General features: G+C 38.8%; 1 protein-coding gene across 1 annotated transcript in view; it reads left to right on the top strand.

Annotated features, from left to right (window-relative positions):
- KMT2C (lysine methyltransferase 2C) overlaps positions 1–18,530 on the top strand; it is a 294,073-nt gene that overhangs the window by 200,537 nt on the left and 75,006 nt on the right. The window contains 7 exon segments of the mRNA XM_032643218.1: positions 2,732–2,833; positions 3,381–3,485; positions 8,117–8,298; positions 8,555–8,719; positions 9,487–9,596; positions 11,966–12,031; positions 13,005–13,217. Coding sequence (XP_032499109.1) covers positions 2,732–2,833; positions 3,381–3,485; positions 8,117–8,298; positions 8,555–8,719; positions 9,487–9,596; positions 11,966–12,031; positions 13,005–13,217 — 943 coding nt within the window.

Genomic DNA, 18,530 nt, shown 5'->3' on the forward strand with positions numbered 1-18,530 from the left:
CCAGCCGCTCCGCGGCATGTGGGATATTCCCGGACCGGGGCACGAACCCGTGTCCCCTGCATCAGCAGGCGGACTCTCAACCACTGCGCCACCAGGGAAGCCCGAGGTTTATCAATTTTATTGACCTTTTTTGAGCCAGCCTTTGCTTTCATTCATTTTTCTGTATTTTTTCCTGCTTTTCTATTCCATTGATTTCCACTCTGATCTTTATTCCTTTTCTCTCACTTTGAGTTTAATTTGCTCTTCTGTTTTTTGGTTTTCTTTTTTGTGTCCCTGCTTGAAAATGCCCAACTTACGAGGTTTAGGTTAGAGCTTTCTCTTTTCTTCGGCTTATATCTGTGGTTCAGGAAAATAAAACTTTTGTAACTTGAGGTAGATTTTATTTTTCTAACAGTTTCAAGATCATGAAATAAAGTATGAAATGAAAACAATGTGTCACTAAGCTAGATGATAGAGTTTTCTTTCTTACATGTATGAATTGCTATTTTTAAAAAATCTTGATTTTTTTTTTTTTTTTTTTTAGCACTTTCTTGTCCCCCTGCTTGATTTAGGGGATACTGCAGCTTTCTACTACAGACTTTGTTTCTGGTTGATACGGGGAATACTGTGTTCCATCCTTGTTTTTCAGTTTAACAAAAGCATTCTCTGGGTAAATTTTCCTTTGAAAATAAGAGTAACACTTCTACAATTTGTGAGCTACTTACTACGTGTTACCCAGTTGTAAGACCTGTTTTGTGTTCCCATGTTGGAGACGGGGCGGTAGAAACGGATACTTATTTCAATATATTGAATACTTTTGTTACCTATATTCTAGCTGTTTCAGTTATGTATTTTAATGATGTTCTCAATGTATCATTAGTCCTGTGTTTGAATTACTGAGATTACTCCATCCACTCTTGGTAGGCACTTAATTTATTACTGATGGAATGATTATTCTACTTTTATGAATCATCTTGTTTGACTAAAAGGTAATTTTGGGGTATGCATATAACACATGGATACATTTCCTCAGTTTAAAAAATTAATATTTTTTAGAGAGATGGAAGTTTTGTCTACTAGTTGAGTCCTGATTTTCTCCCTTTCACCAGTTTTGGGCATTTACATTTTAGGTCGATCCATATGAAATTGCCAACATTCAACCCCCTTTGACCTTTGAACAGCAGTTTCTTATGCTTCAGCCTATGATATATGGCCATAAGGCAGACACGTAATTGTTTTGTGTGTTTTTACACCGTAGTGCCCTAGCTCATGTATTACTGTGCAGCTCATTTTTCACCTCAACAGTGTAGCATGTGATTTTCTTCATGGAAATCCACACAGATTTCTGCCTTGCTGTTTTTTAAATGCTGCATAGTTTGGATTGTTCCCAGTTTTAGTCATTCCCTAGTGCTGACCAGATAGGTTGCTTACACTTTTCCCATGTTGTCTTTAGGCCTTTGTGACTATAAATTGCTTTTATCGATTACTGTCGTAAAACCATAGAACTGTTCATTAAAACTGCATTTAAAGTCTTTTGCATTGAAAAATTTTATTACTGTAATATGCTCCTTCTATTTGTTGATAGTTAGTCTTCTTTCAGTTATTCCTCAAGAACAGTAATTTCTGTTACTTTTCATTTTGACCCTAACCTATTGTGTTTCAGCTCAGTTCTTCCAAGCTATGTTGTAAGCTTTTAAAGCAAAGAGAGTTTATAGTTCTGGCATTGGCTTCCCCATTCTCTTTTTTTAGCATCTAATTCAGAGCTTTTTTCATGATAAGCACTCTGGAAATAATTATTAATAAGCCAGTGTGTACTTAGTTGATTTGGTCAAATTTAACCAAGTCCAGAATTGAACGGCTGTGGTTGATAATTCTTTGGCTAAGACTGAAATTATGATAAGTTACTCAAAATAATTATATTCTAAAACACTGCTGCCCCCAAAGAAATATGTGAACCATATATGCAATTTAAAACTTCCTAGGGAATTCCCTGATGGTCCAGTGGTTAGGACTCCATGCTCTCACTACCAAGGGCCAGGGTTTGATTCCTGGTTGGGGAACTAACAGCCTGCAGGCCATGTGGCACAGCCAAAAAATAAACAAATTAAAACAAAAAAACTTCCTAGTAGCTACATTAAAAAAAGAGAGAGGAATAGGTGAAATTTAATTTTAATATATACCTTTTGACCCAGTATATCCAAAATAGTATCATTTCAACATGGAATTTATAAAATACGCAGAATTATTTGACCTATATTTACGTTCTTTTTTGTTTGATACTAGGTCTTCAAAATCTGGTGTGTATTTTATACTTATAGCTTTATACATCTCATTTTGCTGTACCCCCATTGCAGGTTTTAAGAGTCACTAAAATGGAATGATATATGTGTGTGTGTGTGTGTGTGTGTGTGTGTGTGTGTGTACATCCATATATAAGTATACACACATACAATTTTTTTGTTTGTTTCTTGATTAGAATTTTTGGTTAATCAGTCTTACTAAAGACATATTTATGTTTTCTCACTTCCTGATCTATGGGGCTTGTAACTCTGAAGAGACAAGTGAATTTTAAAAATGCCATAATTTATACTTTTATAGTAGTATCTTGGTAATAATAATCTAATTTGGAATTGTTAGTATAGTCTCTGGCAAAAAAGTTGTATTTGAAACATGAATCATCTTAAGCTTTTCAGGCAGGTATCATACAGGTGAAGACGATCACTTTCCATTTTGTGTGTTTTGCTTTTCATAGGTGTCTGCTGCAGATATTTCATCAAATAAGGAGGAAGAAGAAAACTCTATGCACAATACAGTCGTGTTGTTTTCTAGCAGTGACAAGTTCACTTTGCATCAGGTTTGAACTAAATTATTTGTCTTGCACTTTTTAAAAAAATTAATCACTTTATTAATTAATAGCTGAGTTGGGTCTTTGTTGCTGGGTGTGGGCTTTCTCTAGTTGCAGCGAACGAGGGCTAGCCTTCCATGTGGTACGCGGGCTTCTCATTGCGGTGGCTTCTCTTGTTGTGGAGCATGGGCTCTAGGCATGCGGGCTTCAGTAGTTGTGGCTCGTGGGCTCTGGATCGCAGGCTGAGTAGTTGTGGCACACAGTCTTAGTTGCTCCGCGGCATGTGGGATCTTCCCAGACCAGGGCTCGAACCTTTGTCCCCTGCATTTGCAGGAGGATTCTTAACCACTGTGCCACCAGGGAAGCCCTGTCTTCCACTTTTGAACTCCTCCTTGCCCATTTCTACTTTAACCCGTATATACTGCAATCATTTAATATTTAACTCTAGAGCTATACCAACTGAGAAGGTGCTTTATAAAAATTATAAAATTAGTATACTGGTATAGTCTTAGTTTGGTCTGGAATTTAAAATACGTTAATGTGTTCTTAATTTCAGGATATGTGTGTAGTTTGTGGCAGTTTTGGCCAAGGAACAGAGGGAAGATTACTTGCCTGTTCTCAGTGTGGTCAGTGTTACCATCCATACTGCGTCAGTATTAAGGTGAGTACACTTAGATTTAATTATTAATGTAAATATTCTTCAGGTTAACAAAAACGTATTGATTTGATTAGTATCATGCTGCTTCCAGTTCTTATAATTAATCAATTATTGTTTGTTAGGATTATTATACATATGTGACAATATTTAAGTACTTTAAATATTAAAGTACACCCTCCACTTCACCCCCCCCCACCCCCCTGCTCCTTCACTGCCTTTTTGGAATCTCAGTTGTGTGCGAAATTGTGTGATATTGTCCTCAGATCACTAACACCTTGTTGGGTTTTTTCCCCCAATTGTTTTTCTTTCTGTGCTTTAGTTTGTATAGTTCTATTACATTCCCAGAATGCACTATTATTATGCAGTATCCAGCCTATTTTTAAGGCCATCCAGTGGGGTTTTTTTTTTGGCTGTACGCGGGCCTCTCACTGTTGTGGGCTCTCCCCTTGCGGAGCACAGGCTCCGGATACGCAGGCTCAGCGGCCATGGCTCACGGGCCTAGCTGCTCCGCGGCCTGTGGGATCTTCCCAGACCGGGGCGCGAACCCGTGTCCCCTGCATTGGCAGGTGGACTCTCAACCACTGTGTCACCAGGGAAGCCCTCATCCAGTGGATTTTTTACCCAGATAATTCTGTTTTTTAATCTCAGTTCCATTCTATTATACTTATCTTGTGGTTTTAAATTTTTTCTTCATTATGCTTTTTGTTTCAAGTCCTTGAGAAGTTTATAATTGTCTGCTACTTCTATTATCCCTGACATTTTTCATTTTGTAAATGTTTTACAGCTTTCTTTTTAACATCTAGTAATTTTTGATTGAATGTGGACATTGTGCATTGTGATGGTATATTGTTGAGAGTCTAGATTTTGTTCCTTTAAAACGCAGTGAAATTTTGTTGTGGCAGGCAGTTATTTGTGGATAAGTTTGAACCTTTTGACACTTCTTTGTGTCAAGCTTTGAGGTGAGTCCACAGAGCCTTCACTCTGAGGTGGCTATTCTCAAACTTTTTGGTCTTAGAACCCTTAGCACTGTTAAAAAAGTATTGAGGACCCCAAGGAGATTTTGTCTATGAAGATAATAATGATTGAATATTTACTGTTTTAGAAATTACAACTGAGAATATTTTAAAACACAAAAATATGCAGACACACCTTGTATAATGCCAATGTAATGATGTTTTATACATCATGTAGCGTCTACAAAACATCACAGAGTGAATTAAAGTGAATAGTTTAGATCACACTTTCTTAACTGCTGTTCTAGCAGCAGTTTAATACTTGAGGCATGGCCTTTATGAGGTCTCTGCTGAATTCTCCCTAAACCTTCCCCTTTCTGATCCCTACAGGCCCCCATTCACCAGTGTCTTTTCAGTCTGACATGGTTGAGATTCAGATGTCTTCCAGCACTGTGTGCCCTCTGATATTTATTACAGATTCCCAGGAGCTCTTCTTTACCCTGGTTTTGGGTCCTTGTGTGACCTCCTGGATGTGCAGCTTGGTGTTCAGTCGAAGACTAAAGGGAAATACTGTGTCGATTCCTGGAGTTCTTTCTTTTTTTTTTTTTTGGAGTTCTTTCTTACTGCTCCCTTCTTTCCAGTGCTCTGTCCTGCACATTCCAACTGCCTCAGCCCCCTGAACTCCAACAGTGTGTCCTAAACTCAGTGAGCCCGTTGTACTTGCCTGGGCTCGTCCTTCCCTGGGGATCATTCTGGAAAAACGGGTATAGGCAGAATATCATAGGACTCTTCCTTGCTTGTTTCCCTCCTCTCAGAAAACGTCTTACACTGCCTTTTGTCCGGTATCTGAAAAGAAGTGTTTCATAAATTTTGCCCAGTTTTCTAGTGTTTTATGATGGGAGACAGGTCTCGTTTCAGTTACTCCAACATAGTTGAAGCAAATATCCATTAGACTATAAAACACATCTCTCATACCTTAGACATAATACATGGATGGGGACCCTGGATAACATCTTGGTTCAAAGAGCTCTTAAAAATGAAGATAAAACCAGTTCAATATGAGGCAAAAAAGAGTGGATAGTAGAGCCCTGAAATCTGCACTAAGGGGATTTCAAAGCGGGGGATTGTTCAAATGTTGAAATACCGCAGAGAGTTCAAACGATAAACACTAGTACGTCATCTAGATTTGGAAGTAAGGTCTTGACTGACTGACTTGAGCAGTTTCACTGGTGGTGGGCAGAGTGACCAGACTGTAGTGTGTTGAAGAGTCACTTTAAACTGAGGGACTTGAGAATTCGGCCGTAAAGGACCACAGGCTGTGAAACAGGAAAACTTAGTGGAATGAAGATACATCATTAAAAAAAATTCTACTCCTTTATCTTCATCTTACCTTTCTTCTAAGCCAGGGGTTGGTAAACTGCCACACAGGCCAAATCTTGCCCACTGCCTATTTTTGCAAGTGAAGTTTTATTGGAACACAGCCGTGCTCTTTTGTTTACATACGTCAGTAGTGAGCTTCACACTACAGTGGCACAATTATGTAGTTTAACATACTTCCTGGCCAGCGAAGTCTAGAATATTTATTATCCTGTCCTTCACAGGAAAAGTTTGCTGGCTACTGCTGTATGCTCCCCTGCTCTTCCTGCCCTAGGCTGTTTCTTCCATTTGGGTAAATAATATAACCTGATAATCTAAGACTAATTTAAACATATCGGTAGGCTAATCAAAGTAATAAATACACACGCTTAAGAAGCAAATGTCTTTACGAGCCTTATGGTAACCGACCGACCCGTCTTCCTCTACCTTCACATCTGAGTCCTCTTCCCCACAACGCAACCCCTTTGGGTTCGTTCAGGTCCTTCTTTTTGTAGTTAACTGTACAGCACTAAATATTATACTCGTGTTACTCCTTTATGTGTGTTAGATTTTGTTGACTTGCCTCTATAAATAAATAAATAAATGCTGATTGAGCTCTTAAAATACACCTGCTGCCTTCTCCCAGCATCCTCCCAGTATAGTTGTTTTACTGTATTTAGTTAATAAACAATGTTGGCTGTGACTCCATAAATGTTCACTGGAGATCTAAATAGTGTACTGTGACTTCATTTTGTTTTACATGGAGTTTTTAATAGCGAGAAGAAAATAATGATTCATGATTCTCCATTAGTTTTTGTTTGTTTTTACCTACTGTGGAAGCATGATCATATCAGATTATTTCAGCAAGTAACAGTTTTTCTGGGAAAGGCTTAACCCCTTCCACACTCTGCTTTTCCCTGTTCTGAGCTGGGCTGGTAGCTTCTAGGTCTGTTACTCAGTTCTCATCCTCAAACATCTCTGGGATGACATCCTCTTTTGGGTTCATTGCTTTCTAGATCCCACGTCTTCCTTTTTCTTGGTATACACCCTCACTTTGTTCCTCATATCTCTTAAGTAACTTCATTAGAAAGGGTACTTGGAAAATGAATTTTGAGTCTTTGTCTGAAAGGTATTCCACTTTAACACTTATTGCTTGTTTAGTTAGATTAATGATTGTACCTTGAGAAGTATTTTCCTGTAGAATTGGAAACTGTTACACTCTTTTAGCATCCAGAGTTGGAAAGTTTGATGGTACTTTGATAGTTGTTCATTTATATAACTCTTGTTTTCCTCTCAGGTAGTTTTTTTTTTTTTTTTGCAGTACGCGGGCCTCTCACTGTTGTGGCCTCTCCCGTTGCGGAGCACAGGCTCCGGACGCTCAGGCTCAGCGGCCATGGCTCACGGGCCCAGCTGCTCCACGGCATGTGAGATCCTCCTGGACCGGGACACGAACCCGTGTCCCCTGCATTGGCAGGTGGACTCTCAACCACTGTGCCACCAGGGAAGCCCTCAAATAGTTTTAAGACCTTATTCTTCATGATCTTAATTTTTATTCTGTATCTTGATTGGTTGCTATTTTGTTATAACACAGGTTCTTTGCAGTCCTTTTTACCTGTAGACTCTAGTCTTTTGAGATCTCTTAGTTTGTTCCAAATTCTTAATACTACATGATGTGGCTATTTTCTGGAATTTATTAGAAGCATAGAGATTCTCAAATTTTTCCACTTAAGTTAGACCCTTGAGGCAAAGGAGAATAAGCAGAGGGCTGAATATGAACTTAAGAAGTCCTAGCTTCTTAGCCTAAAATCCTCCAAGACCATAAAATGGCCTTGGGAACTCATGTTGTACCTTAATTTTCTTTGCATTTTTAATATACAAGTCCTTATGCGATGTACACAAGTTTCAGGATCATGAATTCATGAAATGTCATAGATTGAAGCTTTATCAATACATTTTCAAGTCCTGTGTTAACAATAATGGGGTCGTTTACTTGTTTTCTTTAAAAACCAGTTACCACATCTATCAAGTGGACATAAAATCCAGAGCACAAGGTAGTTACATAAACTGAAAAAGGCATTAAAATATGGATCCCTTTATATTATTCTGTCCAATAGGCAGACTCCGAAAAGTACATGAACGTGGTCACCCCGGAATTGGGCCACTGTTGGCGCTCAGTAAATGTTAGTTGCTTTTGCCTCTTTTTTGCTCCTAGGTATGTAAGCACCGTGTTCATTTGGCGCTTGATCAGATATGGCGTATTTGATCATGTTTGCATGATGGGTAGGTTAACGTATGAATCACACGGCTTGGTTGTTTCTTTTGCAGATCACGAAAGTGGTTCTGAGCAAGGGTTGGAGGTGTCTGGAATGCACTGTGTGTGAGGCCTGTGGGAAGGCGACAGACCCAGGAAGACTCCTGCTGTGCGACGATTGTGACATAAGTTATCACACCTACTGCTTGGACCCGCCACTGCAGACAGTTCCCAAAGGAGGCTGGAAGTGCAAATGGTACCCTAGGACTTATGTTTCCCTTGTTAGACTTTTTAAGTTCAGAACTTTCCCACAATACTTTAGTTTTCACAAATTAGCAGCAACTGCTTAATTGCGTGATACATGTTTACAATGATCGATACCACTAACCAGAAAATTTTTCAGATGTGCATTAAATACTTTCCCCGTCTTCTGTTCTTGTGTAGCTTCTTGAATTTCAGTAACTAAATAACTGAGTAAATAAAATTGAGACTTGTGGGGTGTTGGGTTTCAGGTGTGTGTGGTGCAGACACTGTGGAGCGACATCTGCAGGTCTGAGATGTGAATGGCAGAACAACTACACACAGTGTGCTCCGTGTGCAAGCCTGTCCTCCTGCCCCGTCTGCTACCGAAACTATAGAGAAGAAGACCTTATTCTGCAGTGTAGACAATGTGATAGGTATTGTGCTGTTTTTTCTTCATCTTTCGTAAGCTTTTCTCTCTTAAATATAGCAAAAGGAAATTGAAAAATAACTTTCTTCTATCTTAACGGTAAGAAGTAAGAGTTTTCCTTTCCAGATTTTTAGTCAGCTAGAAGCTTAACAGAAGTTTTCTGTTTCATATTTTCAGTTCTAGGCTAAACATTTTTCACTTGGGGCTTTCTGAGGGTTGAGGTCTTTGATTTCAGTGGTATATTATTGTGCTCTGTTAGCACCGTACATGTAATATTAGTAATCATATTATTTCATCAGTAGTACGGGCTTCTCAGGGTTCTGCCTACCAGTTCTTTGTTGTAAGGCAGGGTGACTTTTATTTCCCGGTGACGGTTCGTTATCACGTACACAAGCTCTGTCTACTCCACAGTAGGTGCATCACCTGGACCACTCTGTTACGGGAATTCCTTTCTACTTACCCTAACTAGCTTCCGTGCTGTCTCTGAAATACTCAGTATTTTGTCATAAAGCAATTATCCCATCCTCATATAATGTGCTTTTGCTTCGTTCATAGTACTTGTTCTCATTGCTTTTTTCTTCTTCTCAGCTCTGACAGTTTTTCGGGGTCGGTAGGAATGGTTAGAGAGGGGTGACGTGGGCTAGGTGGGAGGAGCACATGAGACTTGGGGGCTTTAAGGTTGGAGGCTGTCAGCTCCTGTTGCAGTTTTTAAAAGGAAGCCATCCTCAGTATATTTCTTCTTCTTTTTTTAATGTATGAATATGGTCTTTCTAGATGGATGCATGCAGTTTGTCAAAACTTAAATACTGAAGAGGAAGTGGAAAATGTAGCAGACATTGGTTTTGATTGTAGCATGTGCAGACCCTATATGCCTACATCAAATGGTAAGCAAATGATTTAAATGGTGAGTCTGTGCTCTTGGATTGATGCAACTCACTTGTGCCTGCTGTCCTTAATCAGTGAGTGGGCTTAACTGTACTTCTTTTTCTCTTTTTGTGAAACTATTATTTGGACAAGTATTTTATGGAAAATAAGTTGCTTTTCATTTTTAATTAACTCATTATCCCAGTAATATGTTAAAACAATCTACTTACATAAAGGAAGTAAATTAAGAATATATTTTAGCTATAAGGTGTAATTTTTGCTTTCAAGAATCATAATCTTGGGGACTTCACCGGTGGTGCAGTCGTTAAGCATCTGCCTGCCAGTGCAGGGGACATAGGTTCAATCCGTGGTCTAGGAAGATCCCACATGCCTCGGAGCAACTAAGCCTGAGCGCCACAACTACTGATCCTGTGCTCTAGAGCCTGTGAGCCACAACTACTGAACCCGCATGCCACAAGTACTGAAGCCTGTGAACCTAGAGCCCGTGTTCCGCAACAAGAGAAGGCACCACAATGAGAAGCCTGCGCACTGCAACGAAGAGTAGCCCCCGCTCGCCGCAACTAGAGAAATGCTGCGCACAGCAACGGAGACCCAACGCAGCCAAAAATAAATACATATATAAATAAATAAATTTATTTTAATTTTTTTAAGGTGTCCCTTTAAAAAAATTTTTTTAACATCTTTATTGCAGTATAATTGCTTTACACTGTTGTTTTAGTTTCTGCTGTATAACAAAGTGAATCAGGTATACGTATATATATATCCCCTCCCTCTTGCGTCTCCCTCCCACCCTCCTTATCCCACCCCTCTAGGTGGTCACAAACCACCGAGCTGATCTCCCTGTGCTCTGTGGCTGCTATCTATTTTACATTTGGTAGTGTATATATGTCAGAGCTACTCTCTCACTTCGTCCCAGCTTACCCTTGCCCCTCCCCATATCCTCAAGTCCATTGTCTACGTCTGCATCTTTATTCCATCCTGCCCCTAGGTTATTCAGAACTTTTTTTTTTTTTTTTTTTAGATTCCATATATGTGTTAACATATGGTATTTGTCTTTCTCTTTTTGACTTACTTCACTCTGTATGACAGACTCTAGGTCCATCCACCTCACTACAAATAACTCAATTTCGTTTCTTTTTATGGCTGAGTAATATTCCATTGTATATATGTGCCACATCTTCTTTATCCATTCATCTGTCGATGGGCACTTAGGTTGCTTCCGTGTCCTGGCTATTGTAAGTAGTGCTGCAGTGAACATTGTGGTACATGACTCTTTTTGAATTATGGTTTTCTCAGGGTATGTGCCCAGTAGCGGGATTGCTGGGGTCGTATGGTAGTTCTATTTTTAGTTTTTTAAGGAACCTCCATACTGTTCTCCAGAGTGGCTGTATCAATTTACATTCCCACCTACAGTGCAAGAGGGTTCCCTTTTCTCCACACCCTCTCCAGCATTTATTGTTTGTAGATTTTTTGATGGTGGCCATTCTGACTGGTGTGAGGAGATACCTCAGTGTAGTTTTGATTTGCATTTCTCTAATAATTAGTAATGTTGAACATCTTTTCATGTGTTTGTTGGCAATCTGTATGTCTTCTTTGGAGAAATGTCTATTTAGTTCTGCCCATTTTTGGATTTGGTTGTTTGGTGTTTTTGATATTGAGCTATGTGAGCTGCTTGTATATTTTGGAGATTAATCCTTTGTCAGTTGCTTCGTTTGCAAATATTTTCTCCCAGTCTGAGGGTTATCTTTTCATCTTGTTTATGGTTTCCTTTGCTGTGCAAAAAAAGCTTCTAAGTTTCATTAGGTCCCATTTGTTTATTTTTATTTCCATTTCTCTAGGAGGTGGGTCAAAAAGGATCTTGCTGTGATTTATGTCATAGAGTGTTCTGCCTATGTTTTCCTCTAAGAGTTTTATAGTGTCTGGCCTTACATTTAGGTCTTTAATCCATTTTCAGTTTATGTTTGTGTATGGTGTTAGGGAGTGTTCTAATTTCATTCTTTTACATGTAGCTGTCCAGTTTTCCTAGCACCGCTTATTGAAAAATAAATAAAATAAAATAAATTTATTTAAAAAAAGACTCATAATCTTGTAGTTATTAGCAATACATAGGAATCCAGTACATTGGTTCTTTATCTTTACCAGTTTTTCTTCCATGATGTTGTGTATTTCCTCCACCATTTCTCTTTGTTGTTTTAAAGGCAGCTTTTAATTCTATTTAATTTAATTCTATTTAGTTTTCAAGCATTTATTTTAGTAAAATGGGTACAGTAGTAGAAACTTTAATCATATGTAAATCTTTAAGTACACCTTACCTTTTGTGAAAAAATCACGAGTTTTTGTTTTTGTTTTTGTTTTTTTTCCATTTCAGTGCCTTCCTCAGACTGCTGTGAATCTTCACTTGTAGCACAAATTGTCACAAAAGTGAAAGAGCTAGGTAAAATCTGAAATGCTTTCCTTGACTGTTCTTTACAAAAAGCAAAGAAATGCTTTTATATAACTGAATTGTGACACGTTACATGAATCCTGCCTTACTCATTTGGGTGTTCAGTGTAAATTTCCTAATGTTGGTAATCATTTCTGTAATTACATACAAAATGTCTGTCTTTCCCAGCTTTAGTGGGACAGTATTCCTACAGATCTCACCAAATTGGCAGTGAAAATAACCACTTTTGAAATAACCGTTAACTACATACTTGTTTTGGTTTCGTTGATACATTATTGTGTTTAGTTACCAGTTAGACTAGACAATAAGGCCTAGTTAGCAAAGAGATTTCTTCAGAATTCATTCTCTTACTATTTTTTTCTGTAACAGATCAGCCTAGAATAGTGACTAACATGATATTCTTACTAGACTCTCATTCTTTTGCCTACTTCTGTTTGATATCATCTGATACAAAAACATTTGGATCGTACAGAAATTTTCCTAATGAACAGCAATTTGGTACACTTAAATTTTTGCTTATTTACTACCTCTCCTTGTAAGTGATTATATTGATGCTTTGATTTCCAAATGGGCTTATGGAGTATTTCTGTTTCTCTTCTGTAAATTGATCCTCACCTTTTAGTCTGAAAGGATACTCTAGGAAAAGGCTCATAGTCGAGTGACTGAAGCATTGCTTTTAGCTTCCGTGCTTTCTTTTTAAATCCCTGTATTGATACATGAAAATAGAAATGCCAGGAAGACCATTTAAAAAAAAACTTACAACCTTTCTCTCTATAATTCAAGGAGGTTTGACCAGCTATGCTTACTTTTAACTGAGTACTGTTAATTATTTGTGCATTTCATAGGTAATTGGTTTATAGAAGTCACATTCCCTTGACATGGTCCTTATGGAACAATAATCAACTTATCAATCAAAATTTAAATGAAAGTTTTAATTTGTATCCTTGGGATATTGTAATTTTAGATCCACCCAAGACCTACACCCAGGATGGTGTATGTTTGACTGAATCAGGGATGACTCAGTTACAGAGCCTCACAGTTACTGTTCCAAGAAGAAAACGGTCAAAACCAAAGTTGAAGTTGAAGATCATAAATCAGAATAGCGTGGCCGTCCTTCAGACCCCTCCAGACATCCAATCAGAGCATTCAAGGGATGGTGAAATGGATGATAGTCGAGGTAATACTTACATATTTTCCATGGAATATGTTTTCAAAAATAAAGAATATAAAAGAGCTTTTAAAATTATTTGATTTCTCTAAGGGTAGATCCTGCTGACTTAGAAGGTAACCCTTGGTGTGACACTGTCCTGCGTCAGTGGTCTTCTGAGACCTTGCCTTTTCAGGTTCTCTTCGTTTCATGTATCCTAGAACAGACCTATATTACAGAAATTTCCAGGAGCACCATATCTTCGAAGGTCACAGATCTTTTCAGATCTTTTCGGGGTTTGCCAGATAGCTGCATAAACCCCTTCAGATGCTGTGAACTTGGATTTCATGGTTAAGTTAAAGTAGAACTCCATGCAATCTAGAAATGAAAGACCATCATTAATGTTCAAATATAAGCTTATATTCACAGATACTCATCATAAACCATCTGTTTATAAACATTTTCTTGATGAGGTTTTTCTGGCTGAATTTTCTTGAGATGAAAAAATAATTTTAGTGGCATTAAATTCCACATGAGTTTTATTTTTGCTTTTCTCTGAAGGAGATCGCCATAGGCTTGTTTGTTTTTTAGGGTGGTTATTTCTTTTCAGTTGATTCAAAAATAAAGTAATAGTTGCTTTTGTTCCATCACATCTTATCATTCACCAGTATTTATTGAATGCCTGCTGTGTGCCAGATGTTGGAAGTCAAGTCAATGAGCAAAGCAGATAAGATTCTCTGCTCATGGAACTTACATTTTAATGTTAGGAGAAAAGATCATTAAAAATACATAACATAATAAGTTAATAAAGATGTGTTTGGCAAGTGCTGTTGAGAGGACTTGGGAGCACAGACAGTGGGCTGAGGGCCCAGATGAACTGGAAGCCATGTTTAAGCACCGACTTTAAAGAGTTGAGTGAGCCACTCGATTATCTGAGGGGAGAGACAACGGGAAAGACCCTGAGTGGGATGTGCCTATAACATTTGCTGAACATTGTGGAGAACAGTGTGTCCAGCACAGTGAGCAAAGGGATAAAGGCCTGTGATGAGATCAGAGTTGTGAGGAGAAGTGGGGTGACTCAGTAGGTCCTGTAGGACCATAAAGGTGATGCTTAAGGCATTTACTGGAAATGGAATGGGAGGTTGTTTGGAGGTATCTGATGAGAACAGTGGCAAAATCTTACTTATAGTTTAAAAGGAACACTGCTGTGATGTAAACAGACTTTTAAGCCCAAGAGTTGTAGCAAGCAGTTCAGGCAGGAGGCTCTTGCAGCCGTCCAGGTGAGAGTTGATGGTGGCTTAGAATGGGTCTGTGTGTGCTCCTGTTACTTTATCAACTAATCCTCACATTTCTTTTGCACTGTGTGGTTGGAGAAAAGCTTTCTGATGCTTACGTATAACTCATTTTCAAGTGCTATTGAACAGAAGTTCATTTTGAAGTTTTAAGTGATTTGAGGCTTGTGAAGAAGTAGTCTGTGTATCTGGGAGGAATTGACCTGATTTTACCATCAGCCAAAGTACAGTGAAGAATTGCAGTTTCTGAGGGTATCAGAAAATGCCTGAAGAATGGTTCCATAGTCCCTTAAATCTGAGAAATGCTGCATTTCACAGAATTTGAAAGGTTTCTTGGTAGTACACACTAATTCCCAAAGCATGAAATTATAGAGGGAAGAAATGTTTGTTGATGTTTGTTTAAAAAACAAAACATCAATAGAAAGACCCAAGAAGGTTTTCCCTATAACTACCGTTCTGTAAAACAACACTGTGAGAAATGGTAGATATTTCTGCAGCTGTACAGTTTCCAAATTGAGGCTGCCAGCAGGGAGATCCCCATAGAAGTAATACTGTCCATCATATTATACACATAATACATACGTAATTTTAGATTCCGCAGGAGTCGACGAAGTCCAAATGAACTTGTGATGCTCCTGAAATATTGCAGCAATACTCACCTTTTTGGGGGTTGTTTTTGTTCATTTTTAAACTCTTCTGATAAACGTTTCTTAAGGAAAATAAGTCATAAACAATCACCTTAGCATATCAGAAACAAACTTGTGCAATAAGAGCAGGCTCCTGGGGTCTGGATAGCCTGTTAGTGCAAAAAAATCCAAATCTAAAGAAAATAAAACTGCTATCTGTGTCTCAAGAGTGGGAGCGCAGGGGGTGGGGGGGAAAAAGTGGGAACACGGGGACTTCCCAGGTGGTGCAGTGGTTCATAATCCACCTGCCAGTTCAGGGGACATGGGTTCTATCCCTCCTCCGGGAATATCTCACATGCTGTGGAGCAAGTAGGCCCGTGCAGCACACCTACTGAGCCTGCACTCTAGAGCCTGTGAGCCACAACTGCTGAGCCTGCGTGCCGAAACTACTGAAGCCCGCGCACCTAGAGCCCGTGCTCCGCAACAAGAGAAGCCATCGCAATGAGAAGCCCGCGCACCACAACCAAGAGTAGCCCCCACTCGCTGCAACTAGAGAAAGCCCGTGCACAGCAATGAAGACCCAGTGCCCACAAAAATAAATAAATAAATTTATTAAAAAAAAAAAGATGAGCGGGAGCACAGTGCTTCCCTCTCAGTTGCTGCCCCCTGTGGACCCTCACAGCACGGTGGGGACATCGGGAGGTGGGGAGTGAGACCGCGCCCAGGCTGTGGCAGGCATGGTGTGGGGCAGGTTGAGAGGAGAGGAAGCAGCCGGGTGGGTCGGTTATCACCTCCTGCAATTCGTTAACGGTCATTTCCTCAATGCTGTAAATTTTGTTTGGGGGCAAGTAATATATTCACATGTTTTTAAACTGCACAAGAATAAGGGTGTTTCTCTTTTCCCTGTCCTGCCAGTTCACTTCTCCAGACGCAGCCATTCTTTGTGTCCTTCCAGAGGTGTTTTGTTCATGTACAAGCACATGGATATATATTTTGTGTTCCTTTTGTCTTGCTGTTCTTGCTTTTATGTTATTCTTCATTTTTCATGGCCTCATTTTTCATATTCCTTTGTATGGATGTAAGTAACTCAGTTCCCAAACTGATAAGACCTTTAGGGGTTTTGTTTGTTTTTTCAGTCTTTTATTGTGTGTTTCCTGAGATTTCATGTATTCCTCCTTGTTTCTCTCCCTCACTTTTGGTGGGCATACCTTCTGTTGTTTCTTGAGAGAGAATGCATGGAAGGTAAATTTGAGAGGTTATGTACTTCTGAAAATGTACCCTCCCACCTGACTGATCTTTTCTAGGTTGGAATTCATTTTCCCTTCAGCATTTTGAAGTCATCGATCCAGTGTCTTTTAGTTCCTGGTATATAGGGAACTTGATACTTTTTATATGATCCGTGTTCTCTCTGGAAGCTCTTGGGATTTTAGGAAATTCTTTGTCTGCAGTGTTCTGAAATTTGGTGAAGATATGTCTATTTCAGTCTGTTAGGGATGTTTTTCCTTTCTTTTGTCAGGCACTGAGTGGTCCCTTTCGTCTGCCATCTCGTACCCCTCAGCGTTAGGAAATGTTCTTGAAACCATTGATTCTCCCCCTCCGTGCCCCGTCTTCTTTTTCTTGACCCTGCTATTCAGGTGTGAGACCCACTCAGCCCATTCTCCCTGTCTTTTCTCTCCTCCTTTCTAGCTCAGGTCTTTGCATTTTACTCTAAAGTAAATTTTTTATTTTATTTTTCTATCCCTCTACTGATTTTCATTTTTGTTTTGTTTTCAAATATCATGGATTAATTTCCAAGAGCTTTCTTTCCTTCCTTTGCATGTTCCTTTTCATAGCATCCTGTTCTTGCCTCATGAATGTTTTATCTTACCTGTTGGAGGATTGAAAAATTTTTTCTAATGTTTTCTTTTTCCTGCCTAGTCTTTCAATTCCCAGTTGCATTTTGTGGTCTCTGTCTTTCATGTGATAATCCTTGGTTGTCCGTGTGTGATTAAAAGTGAGGACTAAAAGTGGTGATTGGAAAAATAAATAATTTTTTAAAAAAATAAGGAATGAGTGATTAAAAATGATGAAAATCTTCGAGTTTGTGGGTGGTATCTGTTGGCTAAGCTTTTGTGATCTGTGCTCACTATTTGGAAAATCCCCTAGTGTCAGTACCTTTAGACATTTCTCTTGGACTGGTCAGGTTTCCCAGAAGAATCTTCCTGTCTCCTGCTTGGACAGTAGAGGTTTAGCTGCTGGCTTTCTGGGAGTTTAGTGGGGAAAGGCCCCAGGGGAGAGAGGGTCAGCATTTAACATGCGTGTAGTCACTTAATCCTGTTTTCAGTCCGTGACCCCAGTGTTGAGTTTTGAGTGTCTGAGTCCCATATCCTGTGAGTGTGAATGGCAGCCTCACAGTGTGTGAAGTTGGGAAGGTCATAGGGATTATGGCTTCTGTAGTTAATATGATATAAAACTCTCTTTGCTTTAGCTGCCTCCCACCCATTTCCAAAGGTACCTGGCTCTGCCAGTTCTTCAACCTTTTGAGGATTGTGATAAAGTTGGATTTTTTTCTTCGTTCCTTCCACTTTCAACTGAGAATTTGTATTTCCTGAGTCAGTTTTCATCTCTCATTCTCTTTCCAAAATTGTGGCTTTTCTTCTTTCCTGTTTTTTCTGTCTTTGTTGGTTTATCTTTTAAAAATAGATTGCTTTACTGTACATTGGGTTTTGGGAGAGTGAAATTAGATACATGAATTTAGTCTACCATCTTAAACGTAAATTCCCTCTCATATATTTCAGTGGGTTTATTTTAAGGTAAATAATTGCTAGCTTGTTACCTTTGGTGTTTGCTAAGTTTCAGTAAATAAATAAATAGATAAAATTTCCATGGTTTAATCTTAGCTGTAGAAAGCAGTTATCAGATTGTCATAGAATTGACCTTAAACACTGACCTAATATTATTGACAACAAATACACTACTCATGGTATTACAGAAATATGCATAGTACTTAGAATATCGAAGAAAAGTGTTAACAATTTATTGTTAAATGTATTTGATAACTTTTTTTTCCCCTAAAGCACAGCGTAAAGCATATACAGCTTGAAAAGTTTTGATTACCATGATTTTAAAACAGCATTCCTCTCTAGGAACTGAGCTTTTGTATGCATTACTTAGTTTCATTGTTTACTTACATTTGGTGAAAAATTTGTTGAACACCTATTACGTACCATGCTAAGGATGCAGCTGTTAATAAGAGTCTTAGATAAGGAGAATATAGTCTAGCAAGGAAACAGACATTAAAAGAACCAATTAAAATAAAGCATAATGTTAATGTACAGGAGCATGTATAACTGTGGGAATTCTCTAAGAAAGTGATGGTTATAAAATCCTGAGGGCTTCCCTGGTGGCACAGTGGTTAAGAATCCACCTGCCAATGCAGGGGACAC

Source organism: Phocoena sinus, chromosome 9, assembly GCF_008692025.1.
Source record: "Phocoena sinus isolate mPhoSin1 chromosome 9, mPhoSin1.pri, whole genome shotgun sequence".
NCBI classification, from domain to species: Eukaryota; Metazoa; Chordata; class Mammalia; order Artiodactyla; family Phocoenidae; genus Phocoena; species Phocoena sinus.